At 43.3% G+C, this 16,200-nt stretch overlaps 1 protein-coding gene across 2 annotated transcripts in view; it reads left to right on the top strand.

The window, feature by feature from the left end:
* dph1 (diphthamide biosynthesis 1) overlaps positions 1–16,200 on the top strand; it is an 831,546-nt gene that overhangs the window by 471,422 nt on the left and 343,924 nt on the right. For both annotated transcript variants that reach the window (XM_063031915.1, XM_063031914.1), the window contains one exon: positions 3,155–3,276. In XM_063031915.1, the coding sequence (XP_062887985.1) occupies positions 3,155–3,276 (122 nt within the window). The remainder of the gene's footprint in view (positions 1–3,154; positions 3,277–16,200) is intronic.

The raw sequence follows: 16,200 nt of genomic DNA, 5'->3' as shown, positions 1-16,200 counted from the left end.
TCCGATGAGATTTCCCTTCTGTAACCTTGGCTCTCTCCGTGGAATACGGTGAGAAAAGGAATGAATCACATTCTGCTTTTCCGTCTCCCAATGGCCATTATTCACCATGAGCTTAAGATGACAAAAGGGAAGTCAGTTAGGTGAAACATTGAATAGACTTTTGACTTCTCCGCTGTGGATGGAAGTTCCCAGCCTCTCCCCGGCCGTGGTGACTTTCATCTCTCTCGAATGTTGCCTTGGCCTCTATTTTGTTCTTCCTCCTTTTGGAACCACTGTAGGTGTTCAGATCAAAAGACAAGTCACCCCAGTGTGCTTGAAATATTTGCAGTTTCTGCAAATCTGGAATAAAAGCGCAAGAATCGCTGTAAAGTCTCAGCAGAGAGGAAAGGAAACAGCTGACGTTTCAGGTCTGTGACCTGTCAGAGGTCATCAGCTGACCTTCACCTCAGCTCAAGCCTGAGTTCAGGTTTATAGTCATTAAACTGTACACATGTATACCGCCAAATGAGGCAACGTTCCTCAGGACCGAGATGCACAACACAGTACATATAACTCACACTCTCAACACGAGATGTAAATTTACAACAAATAAATTAACAAATAATAAAATATATTCCAGAAGATTAGCATTTAGCATAAGGTACACTTACAAGATGTTAAAAAGTAAACAGTAACGCTACTGGCACTTCATACGTAGTGAGACCTGGGTGATGGCAGGGAGTTCAATATTCTCACAGCCTGGGGGAAGAAGCTGTTTCCCATGCTAACAGTTCTTGTCCTAATGCTATGATATCTTCTGTCTGATGGTAGGGGATCAAAGAGATTGCGGGACAGATGGGAGGGATCTTTGATGATGCTAAGGTGCCTGCATACACAGCGCTCCAGATAAATATCTCTAATGAGTGGAAGAGAGATCAGCAGTCCTCGCAATCCTTTGTAAGGATTTGCAGTCATATGCCTTGCAATTCCCATACCAAACAGTGATGCAGCTTCAGGACACTCGCAGTGGTGCTCCTGTAAAAATTGGTTAGAACCAGATTCTGATTCTGAAAGAAATAGGTTTGGGAGAGACCCTGTTTCCAATGAGATCCCTGGGATGTTGAGAACTGAAATGTTGTGTGGAACAAAACATGAAGCCAATAACCATTATTGCTCAATAGCTTCTCCAATCCATGCATGGCTGTTAATTCACCTCCCCGTTAGAGAGCTCAGTCTACAAACTTTACAAATTCTCTCCCCCTGACGATAAAGTGCACCTTTGAAGCACTCTCAACTGTGCTCCCCTCCCATAAATATTGATTAGAATGACGAGGGCAGGGGGGGCGTGCTCGGCTCCATCTCCTCAGTTAGTGGGGATGCTGCTGTGCTTTCCTGACTAATGCTGAGCTGACGTTCACCAGCACTCTTTGGCTGTCACCAAGGAGATGTGATCAGGGGCAGGAACCTGGGCAAAATGTTGTCTGGTCTCTTTGCTCGTTCCAGAAAGGGTTAAGCTTTCAGTAAAAATGCTGTTCACAGGCACGTTATAGCAATGAAGTATGGTTAAAGCATAGCCACTGTTTTGTAGGAAACACAGCAAGATGTCACAAAGATCCATGAAAATAAATGAACAGATAACGGGGCTTTATTGATTTTGGTTGAGTGATTTATGTTTCTCATGGCCCTGGGGAGAACTCCATACTTCTTCCCTGATATAGTGCTGCTGAAGTCTTTATGTCCAACAGAGATGGCAGACAGATGTGGGTTTAAAGTTTCATCTGAGAGGCAGATTCTCTAACTACAGCTTTTCCTAAATTTTATCAGCCTGGTTGTTTTAAAATCTTTTTTTTATATTTTAGAGATACAGCACTGCAAACAGGCTGTTCCGGCTCAACAAGCCTGTGGCCCCCAATTACATACATGACCAATTAACCTACGTCTTTGGAATGTGGGAGGACTCTGGCACACCCAGAAGAAGCTCACGTGCTCACTGGAGGAATGTACAACTCCTTGCAGACAGTGGCGGGAATTGAACCCGGGGCCCTGGCGCTGTAATAGTGTTGCGTTAACTGATAAACCATTGTACCATCCCTAATTTTATCTTGAAATTTCTGGTGTGGGAAAGGAACCCACAGCCTCCATTCCCAGGCAAGAGATCTACACTTGGAGCATTGGCTGACAGAATATACAGCACAGGAACAGGCCCTTCAGCCCACAGTGTTGTGCCGAACCAATTAAATTAGGAATCAAATGGCCAACTAACCTAACTCCCTCTACCTAGACAATGTCCATATCCTTCTATTTCCTCATGCTCTCGCGTCTATCTAAAAATCTCTTCAAAGTTCCTAAGGTATCTGCCTCAGGCAGCATATTCCAGGCACTCTCACCTACCCATCACCTTCCTCAGGTGCAGCTCCTCCTCTTTCTCTCCCATGGACCACTCTCCTCTCTTATCAGATTTCTTCTTCTCCAGCCCTTTACCTTTTCCACCAATCATCTCCCAGCTTCTTACTTCAATCACTCCTCCCCCACCCATCTGGCTCCACCTATCAGCTTCTAGCTTGTCCTCCTTCCTCTGCCTCCACCTTCTCATTCTGGCTTCTCCCCCCGCCCCCCCCCCCACTTTCCAGTCTCAGCCCACAATGTCGACAGTTTATCGCCCTCCATAGATGCTATCAGACCTGCTGAGCTCCTCCAGCATTTTGTGTGTGCTACTCTTATCCATGCCTCTCACAATCTCATAAACCTCAGTTTTCCTAAGGTCATGTAAAAGCTCAGCTGCCTTTTCTACACTTACAGCTTCTTGGAGCTGCGCGAGTTCCCTGTGTTACAATCACCATAGATTTATTAAAGGAAAGGCCCTCCCACTTTAGTAATCATTAAGTAAGGCATTGCTGAAGAGTGATGACAAAAAAAGTAAAGAATTGCTGTATAATTGGCTGTAAAATTCTGGAAATAGCTTGTGTGATGCTGGATGTTATGAGGATTGGCATTGACAGCCCGTTTTCATCTCCTCCTAGTGGGAAGAAGCTAATGAGGTTTGACTGTAACTTGCATCTCTTTCTATAGCTAATTTTTTGGTAGTCCTGAAATAAATTCCTCTCCACAACCTCTTAATGTAGACTGCCTTTCCTCTCCCTATAATCCCTCTCTCTCTCTCTCTCTCTCTGTCCAGTCCACCAGCCAGGAATTGCGATCGGATTATGACATCTGCGTTCCTCAGTGCAAGCCGCTGTCACCGGGTGAAATTCTGGGATGCACCTCTCCGCACATCGAAAAGCCTGTGGATGCCATCATGTGAGTACTTTCTGACTGCTCTTTTTTCACGTCGTTTTCACAACAGAAGCGCTCCAGCTGTGTAAAGTGTCACACCCCCTTTGAGGTCTTGTTCACTGGAATTGCTCCCCTCTGCGATCAAAGCCTCAAGAGTAAACAAGCAACTTGGTGAGCTGCCAGGAGATTCACTTGGAGAGCACCGTCATCACGTGCCTCATATGAAGTCCGTTTAGGATTCTTTTCTCTAAAATATTTTTAAGATAAATTTATTATTTTTATTTATTTATTGAACTACAGCGTGAAACAGGCTCTTCCAGCCCTTTGAGCCGCGCTAGCCAGCAGCCCACAATTTACAGTAACCCTAGCATATCACAGCACAGTTTACAATTAACCTACTGGCCATTAGGTCCTGGACTGTGGGAGGAAACCCACGTAGTCCTGGGAGAACGTACAAACTCCTTAAAGGCAGCGGCGGGAGTTGAACCTGGGTCATTGATACTTAAAAGCATTGTGCTAAACACTATACTACCAGGCTGCACAAATTATCATACAGACATATAAAGGGAAACATTTAGCTTATCTTTATGGATCTGTGTCTACACTTAGTGTGATAAAGTTGGATCAGATAATAAAAAAACGAGTTTTAACAGCTGATTAACATTACTGTGTACGTAGGGTCAATACCACAACAAGATAGAGTGGAGAGGATTTGGTAATATACCTGTCATTCAAGCTTGATACCATGCTGCCGTAAGTGACTGACATTGATTTTCTGAACATTATTTATAATTATACACTCCACTCCTTGCATTTTCACCCAGTTTTTACTGAGAGGAAGTAACTTTGGTTGCCTGTGCATTTTAAATAGAATTTGCTCCATGTCAATATATACTCTTGTTTCGGGTCTGCGAAACTTTGGGTTAGCTCAGCCAAGACTGACTTCACTGGTCGAAGGTACCATTTATCAGACAGCTTACAGAAAGATAGATGAGGTGAAATAGTTCTGTGGTGATGGAAACCAATGTAATGGGAATTTTCAGAGGGAATTGGGGTAAATATTTGGAATGAAGTTGGGAAAAAAGATAAATATTTGAGAAGACAGCTCTGGGCCTGTACTCGTTGGAGTTTAGAAGAATGGGGGAGGGGGGATCTCACTAAAACCTATCCAATATTGAAAGGCCTATATAGAGTGGACATGGAGAGGATGTTTCCAACAGTGGGAGAGACTAGGATCAGAGGACATAACCTCAGAATTCAAGAATTTCCTTTTAAAACAGAGATGAGGAGATATTTCTTCAGCCAGAGGGGTGAATCTATGGAATTCATTGCCAGAGATGGCTGTGGAGGCCAAGTCATTGGGATATTTAAAGCAGAGGTTAATAAGGTTCTTGTTTAGTAAGGGCTTTAGAGGTAACAAAGAGAAGGCAGGAGAATGGGGTTGAGAGAGTTAATAAATGAGCCATGATGGAATGGCAGACTCGCTTGGCTGTCTTATGGTCTAAATATTTGAAAAGGAAGAACATGTCGAGCGATGGACTTGGACAAATTGGTTTGCTCTTCACAATGGCTGAACAGCCTTTTTTCCTGCACTGTTCTCTTCAATGGTTCACTTTGCCAAGCACATTATTATTCAGCACACACCTCTTCCCACCCCAGCAGCCCTCCCTTTTCCTTTAGCAGTCCTCCAGTGGGTCAGTGGATCCACTGAGCTAAATTGGTGAGGTCAGGGTGTTGGGGCAGGAGGAAAGGAGCAGGCTGGTGGTTCAGCTCACTGCTCCACAAGGATTGCGCTAAGCTAAGTCTGTAGCCTGCAACTAACGGGCTCCTGGATCGGCTGTGACTGACTTTGTGGCTATGAACTCACTTCCGTGAACTTCAGTTCCGAATGCCCTTTGCTTACTTCTATTGTTTGCACAATTTGCTTTTTTTTACTCCCTACACATTGGGTGTTCGACGGTTGTCATTTTTTAATAGGTTCTATTAGATTTCTTTGTTTTGTGGCTGCCTGAAAGGAAACGAATATCAGGTTGTATATCAAATAAATACTTTGATAATAAATGTACTTTGAACTTTGAATATAATGTTTAACAAAACAATGCAACATCAAAACAAGCACCTTTCTTCCCTAAACTGATCCAACCACTCAGACAGACCTCCAGTCCGGGAACAGGCTGCCTCCTGGCCTCTAGTAGGATAAAGAAGCTGTTTCCACATCTTAGTTGACAACGACATTGGGGATCATAAATTCAGGATGGTCGGCAACAAATGCGGCAGAAACTTCTGGATGGTCCAGGCCTCAAAGAGTAGTTGAATGAATCCTATTTTTCACTTCTCTCTATTACCCCTTTACTGCACTGTAAACACTTTTCATCACCTTTTATTCTATAATAGAATGAATGCTGTTTCATTCTATAATAGTGAATATTAACATTAACAAATAACATTGTAAATACATGTTGGTATTTATGTATTTATGCATATTTTATTCCATATCTGTACTTCTATCTCTAGTGTTATTTTTTATATAATTCTTTATACTTTATAATTGTTGAATGCTGTTTTTTTTATGCATGTTGTACCCTGACCAACACTCTGCAGCAAATTCCTAATCCATGTAAATGTATACAATGAATAAAGTTGATCCTTGACCTAAAAACTTTACAATAACAGTACTGATTAGGAACCCCCTATAATTTTTGATAACCATCAGATGAACTTGTACTGTACATACAATTACATACAATTACTACAGTGCTGTGCAAAAGTCTTCAGCACTTATATATAAGTGCCTAAGACTTTTGCACAGCATTGTAGTAATTGTATGTATTGCCCTGTACTGCTGTCACAAAAAAATCAAATTTCATGACATATGTGAGTGATGATAAACCTGATTCTGATATGGGTCTCTATTGTGGACTGAGAATGGGAAGGGGGCAGGGAGAGGGGAATCATGGTGGAGGAAAAGGTGAAGGGAAAGGGGAGGGAGTGGGAAGCACCAGAGAGACATTCTGTAATGATCGATAAACCAATTGTTTGGAATCAAATAACCTTGCCTGGTGTCTCAGGGCTGGGTGTGTCTGCACCCATTCCTGGCAGCCCTTTTCTGCCAGCTGTCCCACACCGCTCCCGTGGTGCTCCTCACTCACCGTTCCCAACGTCCTTTGCTCCTGCCTGATTTACAAACTCGCTCTCTGCTCCACTGTGTAAAAGTCATCGGCACCCTAGCTATATGTATATGCCCAAGACTTTTGCAAGTACTGTACATCATCCTTCAACCTTTCAAATTCAATCCGGAGGCTGCCTTCATAATGAAGAATGTTGCACTGCACTGTAAAACAATCTAAACATCTTGCTAGAATGTTGTTTGCATTGTAAATACCTGCTGGTGCTTCTGCACATTTATTCCATATCCGCATTTTAACCTCTAACTTTACATTTTATAGAATTCTTTATTCTTTACAATTGCTGGACGTTGTTTTTTGTTGCGTGTCACGCCAACACACCACAACAAGTTCCCAATGCATGTGAATGTACCCGGTGAGTGAAGCTGACCCTCAGCCCTTGAAGGAAATGGCATGCTGTGCATAAGAGAAACCTGGGATAAGCACTCAACGGATGAGTGACAGGAAGGGTATATCAGTGGGAAAGAAAGTTTAACTTTGACCCATCATCTGAGCAACTTCGGTACCTACGGATAATGTGACTGACTGAAAATGCCATAATTCTGCAGATGCTGGAAATCCAGATCAACACATACAAAATGCTGGAGGAACTCAGCAGGTCAGGCAGCATCTATGGAGAGGGATAAAGAGTCGATGTTTCGGGCTGAGACCCTTCACCAGCACACCAAAACGTCTTCTGTTTAGATGCTGCCTGACCTGCTGATTTCCTCCAGCATTTTGTGTGTTACTGAAATTGTCAGACATTTTCTCATTATCTACTTTATACTTTATACTTTATTGTCGCCAAACAATTGGTACTAGAATGTACAATCATCACAGCGATATTTGATTCTGCGCTTCACACTCCCTGGATTACAAATATTAAATATTAAGAATAGTTAAAATTAGTAAATATTAAAAATTTAAATTATAAATCATAAATAGAAAATAGAAAAATGGGAAGTAAGGTAGTGCAAAAAAACCGAGAGGCAGGTCCAGATATTTGGAGGGTACGGCCCAGATCCAGGTCAGGATCCGTTCAGCAGTCTTATCACAGTTGGAAAGAAGCTGTTCCCAAATCTGGCTGTACGAGTATATTTAAGATTTCCAGTAACCAGAGTGCCTTCCGTTTGTTTATTTTTACTTACATTGCAGAACGGGCCCTTCCAGCTCAATGAGATGCACCACCCGGCAACCCACCTATTTAACCCTAGTCTAATCACGGACAATTTACAATGACCAATTAACCTATTAACCGGTACATCTTTGGACTGTGGCAGGAAACTGGAGCACCCGGAGGAAATTTACATGGTCACAGGGGGAGGACATACAAACAGCTTACAGCCGACGCCGGAGTCGGACTTTGAACTCCGGAACGCCCCAAGCTGTAATAGTGTCGCGCTAACCACTAAGCTACTATGGCGCCCCTTTTAACTAGGATTAGATGGGGAGGGAGGGCGAAGCAAGGAGCTCACATCGAGCACTGGTGACCTTGATTAGCCTTTTCTGTAAAGTTCTCTGTCGTATGCAATGCCAAAGAATGGCTCTCGGATCCCCAAGAGGATGGTGAAGCCAGCCATGTGCTAGTGTGGACGAGCAGGGTGTCTACTGTATGTCTGCTCAGTAGAATGAGGATCATTAAATGACACAGTATACAATAATTAATCTTGCTGTCAGTTTGCATAATATTACACGGTGTTCGCTTCTACAGTGATAACCACAGAGGTTCTTGTACCACATTACAGAATTTGAACATTGCAAGCTTTGCTATTTCATTTGATTAATTACCTGATATTCGATGGGTTTGACTCTTATTTCTGCTGTTGGTCTCCTAGGATTAATATCAGGCACCAATGGTATTATGTGCAGATATTAATTGGACACTGTCATGCAGTTCCTGGTCCTACTGTAAAAAGGTATTTGTGATAGATTCGGGAGCATTGTTAATTAGCAGTATCTATGTATTTTCTTTCAATTTCTTTTTGTTAAAGTCACTAACTCTCCAACCTGCTGGCATGAATATGGATTTCTCCTTCCAGTAAAAAAATTCCCTCCCGCTCCCCTCTTCTTTTCCCCACTTTTACCCTACCTTCTGTCCAAGACCTCTTTCAGACCTGCTGAGTTCCTCTAGCATTTGTGTGTGTTGCTCTGGATTTCCAGCATCTCACATTTGTGAAGTCCCTAACTCTCCCTAGTTTATAATGATCCCGCCAACCTTGCTTGCTTACCTTCTCTTCACAAGCAGACTATGATTGGCATTTGTTTGGCAGTCTAACATTGAGAACGCTTTGTCAAGCACCTTTGCTCCATCTGCAACAGGAAGGACTTTTACTCCCCACTCACACTCTGATATGTCGGTCCATGGCCTCCTCTACCGCCACGACGAAGCCTCCCTTAGGCTGGAGTAGCAACACTTCATATTCCTTCTGGGCAGCCTCCAAGCTGATGACATGAACATCAATTTCACCAGCTTCTGTTGATGTCTCCCCACTCCCTCCCTTCAGCCCACTGAATCTGCATCTCTCCACATTCCCAGATTTCACCACACTAGGAGCACGTTTCAGTGGCCAATTGACCAATCAAACTGCATGTCTTTGGAATGTGGGAGCAAACTGGATCACTTGGGCTTGCAGAGTTCTTCCGATAATACGCGTAAAATGCTGGAGGAACTCAGCGGGTCAGGCAGCATTAGGGTTGTCAACTTTCTCACTCCCAAATAGGGGACAAGAGTAGCAGTCAAATACGAGGCACTTGTGTTTACCCCGAGAAAGACTACAATGACCATGAAGCCTTGCACAGGCACCTGTGTGCGCATGCGTGACGTTCGCATGTATGTGCGTGCCTATTTTTTTCTACAAATCGGTTTTGGCGATTCTGTTCAGTGATATTACACTGTACATACATTATTTCTACTTTATATAGGCTGTGTATTTATCATATCATTCCTGCTTTTACTATATGTTAGTGTTATTTTAGGTTTTATGTGTTATTTGGTATGATTTGGTAGGTTATTTTTTGGGTCTGGGAACACTCAAAAAATTTTCCCATATAAATTAATGGTAATTGTTTCTTCACTTTACGCCGTTTCAGCACGAAAGGTTTCATAGGAACGCTCTACCTTAGCGGGGGAACTACGGGACAAGGGCGGTCCCGTATGGGACAAATCAATTTATGGGATGTCCTGGCTAATACGGGACAGTTGACAACCCTAGGCAGCATCTGTGGAGTGGAATAAACAGTCAGTGTGTCAGGCCGAGACCCTTCAAAAGGACTGGAGGGAAGCAGGGCAGAAGCTAGAATAAAAATGGTTGGGGAAGCGGGAGGAGCACAAGGAGGTAGATGATAGCTGAGCCCAGGTAGCTTCTGCCATTTTCCTTTCCAGTCCTGATGAAGGGTCTCAGCCTAAAATTTCAATTGTTTGTTCCCCTCCATATATGTTGCTTAAGATTTCCAACACTGGGAGAATCTCTTGTGTCTCAGATCACAGGAAGAATGTGTAAACTCAACATAAATGACGTCAGAGCAGAAACAGCTAAAACAAGGGGCCATAATGTTAAGATGATTGGAGGACAGCATGGGGGAATGTTAGAGGTAGAATTTTTATACAGAAAGTCGTGGGTGTGTGGTCACTCTTGGATAGACACATGGGTGATAGAAAAATGGAAGGATATGTGGGAAGGAAGGGTTAGATTGATTTCAGAGTGGGTTAAAATGTTGGCACAACATCGCAGGCTGAAGGGCCTGTAATGTGCAGTTCTACGTTCTATTGAACCTATGTCTGGGAATTTCTGATTGTATTTCAAAATTCCAGCAACCATTGGATTTTGCCTGATATCCTGAGTAGAGATATGAGGGAGATCAAGTGCAGTTGGCTCTCCAAAGAATTGCATTTTTGTCCCGACCACTAATCACTTCCCCTGTACAAAGGAACTGCAAAGAGAGAGGTGGGGAGGGGGAGGAAAGGGAGAGGGGGAAGGAGGGGAGAGAGAGACGGAAGGGATAGAGAGGAGATAGAGAGAGAGAGAGAGGAATAGGTAGGGAAGGGAAGAGAGAGAGGAGGAGTAAGAAGAAGGTGAGGGAGAGGGGAAGGAATGAGAGAGGAAAGTGAGGGAGAGGAAGAGGGGAAGGGAGAGAGGAGATAGGTAAGTAGAGAGAGTGAGAGGCAGGCAGGGAGGGAGGAAGGGAGAAAAGGGGAGAGTGGAAGGTGAGAGAGAGGGGAGACGAGGAAAGAGAAATGGGGAGAGGAGGAAGGTGAGGGAGAAAAGAGATAGAGAAAGAGAGAGGGAGTAAGAATGGAAGGGAAGAGAGAAAAAGAGAATGAAAGGGAGAGAAGTGGGAGGAAGGGGAGAAGGAAGAGAAACGTGAAGGAGGGGTAAAGAGGTAGGTGAAGGAGAAGGAGTGGGTGAAGGGGAGAAAGAGTGAGAGGAGGGAGGAAGAGTGAGAGAGAAAGGGGGAAAGGAGGAAGGTGAGTGAGAGGAGACAGAGAAATGCGTAGTTTGGGGGAGGGAGAGGGAGAATGAGAGAGGAGAGGAGGAAGGGAGAGAGATTGGGGGGGAGAAAGAGAGAGATTGAAGTGGAAATGAACTGGAAGTATTGATCTTAAAGTATTTCTTTGATTTCTTGCCGAAGAAAATGCAGGTCTAGCACTTTAGTTTAAAATAGGTTATAACCTTCCTATCGGTGATACTAATTGTTGAGTTCCTCTAGCATTTTGTGAGTGATATTAATTGCAGTTTGCATTTTTAAAAGAGGTTAATGTTATTTTTATTGTACTTGGTGAGTAAGATACTCGCATTGCAAGAAATAGAGCAAGGTAAATGACTGCCGTTCTGTTCCATGGCTGCCATGCTGGTCTCTGCTGCGGCAGGTTCGGGGGCAAACACACCTGGTTCTACACGACTCTGGAGTCTCCGCACATTTCCCCCTTCGTGTTCAGCGGCAAGTTGTTAGTGGCCAACAGTACTACTTGAAATGAGGGCCTTTGTATTCAGCAGCTTCCTTGGTGAGTTTAGTTCATAAAAATCTTTTCAGTGTTCCAGCTGTAGAGTATAAAATGCTCAAATTAGTGACTTGTGAGGTCGTGGCAAAGGTTTTCTTGCTGAGTTGCCATAATAGGATAAAATTCATGACATTGATAAAGTACCTATTTATAAACCCTCCAACTAATTATAAAGAAAGTATTAAACAATTTGGTTTTTTTTCAGTTTGAAAGGAAGTAACTAGTGAATGATCATATAGAAAAAGTACAGTATATTAATTAATAGATGCTTTTAGAAAGTAGCTCTTTAATCAAAATCTTGCGAATAGGTTTAAAATAGATAAATTTAGGCTTAACTCTAATGTCGACACTGTGTGCTTAAGCAGTGGATTTAATATAACACAAAATGTTAGAGCAACTCAGCAGGTCAGGCAGCATCCATGGAGGGGAATAAACAGTCAACATTTTGGGCCAAGACCCTTCAACGAGACTGGAAAGGAAGGGGGAGGAAGCCAGAATAAGAATTTGGGGTGAGGGGAAGTTGGCAGATAAATGGCGAAGCTAGGTGACGGGAAAGGAAAGTGGGAGGGATGAAGTGAGAAGGTGCAATGTGACAGGTGGAAAAGGTGAAGACTTGAAGAAGAAGGAATCTGATGGGAGAGGAGAGTGGACCATGGGAGAAAGGGAAGGAGGAGGGGTACCAGAGGAAGTGATTGGCAGGGGAATGGAACAGGAGAGAGAGGGGAAGAGGAAGAAATTACTGGATATTGGAGAAATCAATGTTCATGCTATCAAGTTGAAGGCTACCCAGACAGAATATGAGGTATTGTTCCTCCACCCTGAGAGTGGCCTCATCATGGCAGTAGAGGAGGGCATGAACTGATATGTCGGAATGGGAATGGGGAATGGAATTAAAATTGTTGGATACCGGGAAATCCTCCCTTGTTGTAGATGGAGTGAAGGTGCTCAACAAACTGCTCCCTCAATTAACTATGGGTGTTAAATGTTACGGAGATAAGGCAGGTCAATAGGGTTGAGGAGGAAAATATATCAGACTAGATGGGTTGAATAGCCTAATTCTGCTCCTACGTATTTTGGTCTTTGACAATACAGCCTGGTGTGGAGGTTCCAGTGCACAGGGCATTATAGATTCAGTCAGCTTCACCACGGGCACAGCCCTCCTCAGCATCAACATCTTCAGGAGGCAACACTTCAAGAGGGCAGCATCCATCACTAAGGACCCTCACCATCCAGAACACACCCTCTTCTCACTACTACCATTAAGGTGTAGGAGCCTGAAGACACAAACAATGATTCAGGAGCCCTCTGCTGACAGATTCCTGAATGATACAGAACCCATGAGCACTACCTCATTTTTCTTTTATTTTGCACCGCAGTGGATTCCGACTGGGACACAGCAGGACCAGTGCATTTTGGCCCAATGAAGCGGCTGCCCCAATTAGCCAAAGTTGCATGGAAATAGTTAAAAAGGTATAAAAAGGACAAACTACCTTTTAACTGAGTAATAAATTATGTATTTCAATGAAATCCAGAACAGGTTAGAATACCACCAAAACTACTACACTGTTAAACTGTGCATTAGTTCTTAATCCTTATTGATGGAGAAATTCATCCAGAGTATGCTGTCAGTTCCTTTTGACTGACAGTAAATGAGCAAAATAAGTGCAGACAGCTATTGTAGATAATGGTCTGCCTTCAAAGAGTGTTTTTGCAACATTCAACGCGATTATCAATACCTTCAAAATCTTCGTAGTCCTTAACTTGTTGAAGTAGTGAAATCATTTTATTTTCACTCCCGGCCATTTCTGGCATCTCCAAGCCTGAATGCTTGAAACTGCAGTAAGCAAAACTGTTCTGAATTTTCTTACTGTTTAATTCTTGCCAACTATCAGTGACAAAAATCACTGGTTTTTGGAAACAAAAGACATGCAACTGATGCTATTTAAAAACTGATCACTCTAAGCATGGTGTAGTGTCTAATAGCCACACAAGTGCACATGACTAACACTAGTTAGAAACAGTTTGGCAACAGTCTCCTGCCCCAATTAAGTAGCATGGTGTCCCAAATAAATGAAGGAATCTTGGCTGTTTTCACGATTTGTTTTTGTTGTCCCAAGTAAATAGCTGTCCTTTTTAACCGACGGCCCAATTAACTGGAACCCACTGTATATATTTGTTTTAGCAGTTGATGGATCTTTATGTATTTCCACTGTTCCGCTGCCACAAAATAACAAATTTCACGCCATGTGTCAAAGATAATAAATGTGATTCTGGAATCCACATACCGTGGTTAGTTGTAAGTCTGCAGGAAATTACAGAGAAGGGGAAGTGGTAAGTCAGCAAGAATTTGAAAATAAGGGAGAGAATTTTATCATTGATGAAATGAGGAGTTAGTGTAAGTCAGGGATCACAGGAAGCTGCTCAAAATGAGGAGGAAAAGTCAAGGAATGAACTTGACTAAAGATGTGAGCTGGAGAGTTTCAGAGCAAAAGCAGACATGTGGTCTATCACACCTGTTTAATTATTATAATCCCATAAAAACTCACACAAATCTTACAGATTGGCTGTTGGTCATAATTTTACATCTAAGTATAGAAAGGGGCAAAGTATTATATAAAGCTATTCCATATTTTATTGCTTACGATCAATGGCTAACTGAAGATTAAGTATGAAAGTGTGGCACTCAACCATGTCCTTTGTTTGTGTAGATGTTAGGACTGCCCCAAGCTCATTTAGTTAATTAATTAATTTATTGATTGATTGATTGAGATACACTGCAGAATAGGCCCTTCCAGCCCTTCAAACCGCTCCACCCAGCAACCTCCGATTTAAACCGCGCCTAATCACGGGACAATTTACAATGACCAACTCACCTACCAATGGGTATGTCTTTGGACTGTGGGAGGAAGCCAAAGCACCCGGAGGAAACTCACACGGTCACAGGGAGGACGTAGAAGCCCCTTACAGGCAGCAGTGGGAATTAAGGTGATCACAACCTTCCTGGACAAAACTTATCCATAGATTCCTGTGTAGAATCTCAATGGACAAATCCCTTTCTACTCATTCAATGAAACAAATCCTTTTTCCCCTCACTCCCCTGTATGGTTTTCTAATGGAAATAAAATCCCTTGGTATATGGAGTGCCAATAAACTAAACTTTCAGATTGGCTCCATGTACATAGCCTCAATGGGCCAAATCCTTTCCTATTCACTCCCAATGTACAGAATCATAATGAAACAATTCATTGTCTTTTCACAGCTTCACACAGAGCTCCAGTAGACTAAACCTCTTCTCATTGATTTCCAATATGGAGAAACCCATTTCCTGTTTATCTCTCTGTAACTTAATTCTCCGTTAATTCTCCGTAGCTTCCGCCACCTCCAACGGGATCCCACCACTAAGCACATCTTTCCCTCCCCCACCTCTCTGCTTTCCGCAGGGATCGCTCCCTACGCGACTCCCTTGTCCATTCGTCCCCCCCATCCCTCCCCACCGATCTCCCTCCTGGCACTTATCCTTGGAAGCGGAACAAGTGCTACACATGCCCTTACACTTCCTCCCTTACCACCATTCAGGGCCCCAGACAGTCCTACCAGGTGAGGCGACACTTCACCTGTGAGTCGGCTGAGGTGATATACTGCGTCCGGTGCTCCCAATGTGGTCTTCTATATATCGGCAAGACCCAAGGCAGACTGGGAGATCGTTTCGTTGAACACCTATGCTCTGTCCGCCAGAGAAAGCAGGATCTCCCAGTGGCCACACATTTTAATTCCACGTCCCATTTCCATTCAGATATATCTATCCACGGCCTCCTCTATTGTAAAGATGAAGCCACACTCAGGTTGGAGGAACAACACCTTATATTCTGTCTGGGTAGCCTCCAATATGATGGCATGAACATTGACTTCTCAAACTTCCGCTAATGCCCCACCTCCCCCTCATACCCCATCGGTTATTTATTTATTTATATACACGCTTTCTTTTTCTCTCTCTCCTTTTTCTCCCTCTGTTCCTCTCACTATACCCCTTGCCCATCCTCTGGGCTTCCCCCCTCCCCCTTTTCTTTCTCCCTAGGCCTCCTGTCCCATGATCCTCTCATATCATATAACCATATAACAATTACAGCACAGAAACAGGCCATCTTGGCCCTTCTGGTCCGTGCCGAACTCTTACTCTCACCTAGTCCCACGGACCTGCACTCAGCCCATAACCCTCCATTCCTTTCCTGTCCATATATCTATCCAATTTAACTTTAAACAACAACATTGTACCTGCCTCAACCACTTCTGCTGGAAGCTCATTCCACACAGCTACCAAGTCTCTTGAGTAAAGAAGTTTCCCCTCATGTTACCCCTTAACTTTTGTCCTTTAACTCTCAACTCATGTCCTCGTGTTTGAATCTTCCCCACTCTCAATGGAAAAAGCCTATCCACGTCAACTCTATCAATCCCCATAATTTTAAACACCTCTATCAAGTCCCCCCTCAACCTTCTACGTTCCAAAGAATAAAGACCTAACTTGGCCAAGCTTTCTCTGTAACTTAAGAGATGAAACCCAGGCAACATTTTAGTAAACCTCCTCTGTACTCTCTCAATTTTATTGACATATTCCTATAATTCGGTGACCAGAACTGTACACAATACTCCAAATTTGGCCTTACCAATGCCTTATACAATTTCACCATTACATCCCAACTCCTATACTCAATGCTCTGATTAATGAAGGCCAGCATACCAAAAGCTTTCTTCACCAGCCTATCCACATGAGATTCCACCTTCAGGGAA

This window comes from Mobula hypostoma, chromosome 23, assembly GCF_963921235.1.
Source record: "Mobula hypostoma chromosome 23, sMobHyp1.1, whole genome shotgun sequence".
Taxonomy (NCBI): domain Eukaryota; kingdom Metazoa; phylum Chordata; class Chondrichthyes; order Myliobatiformes; family Myliobatidae; genus Mobula; species Mobula hypostoma.
Note: the sequence above shows the minus strand (reverse complement) of the source record. Positions and strands in the feature narration are given on the sequence as shown.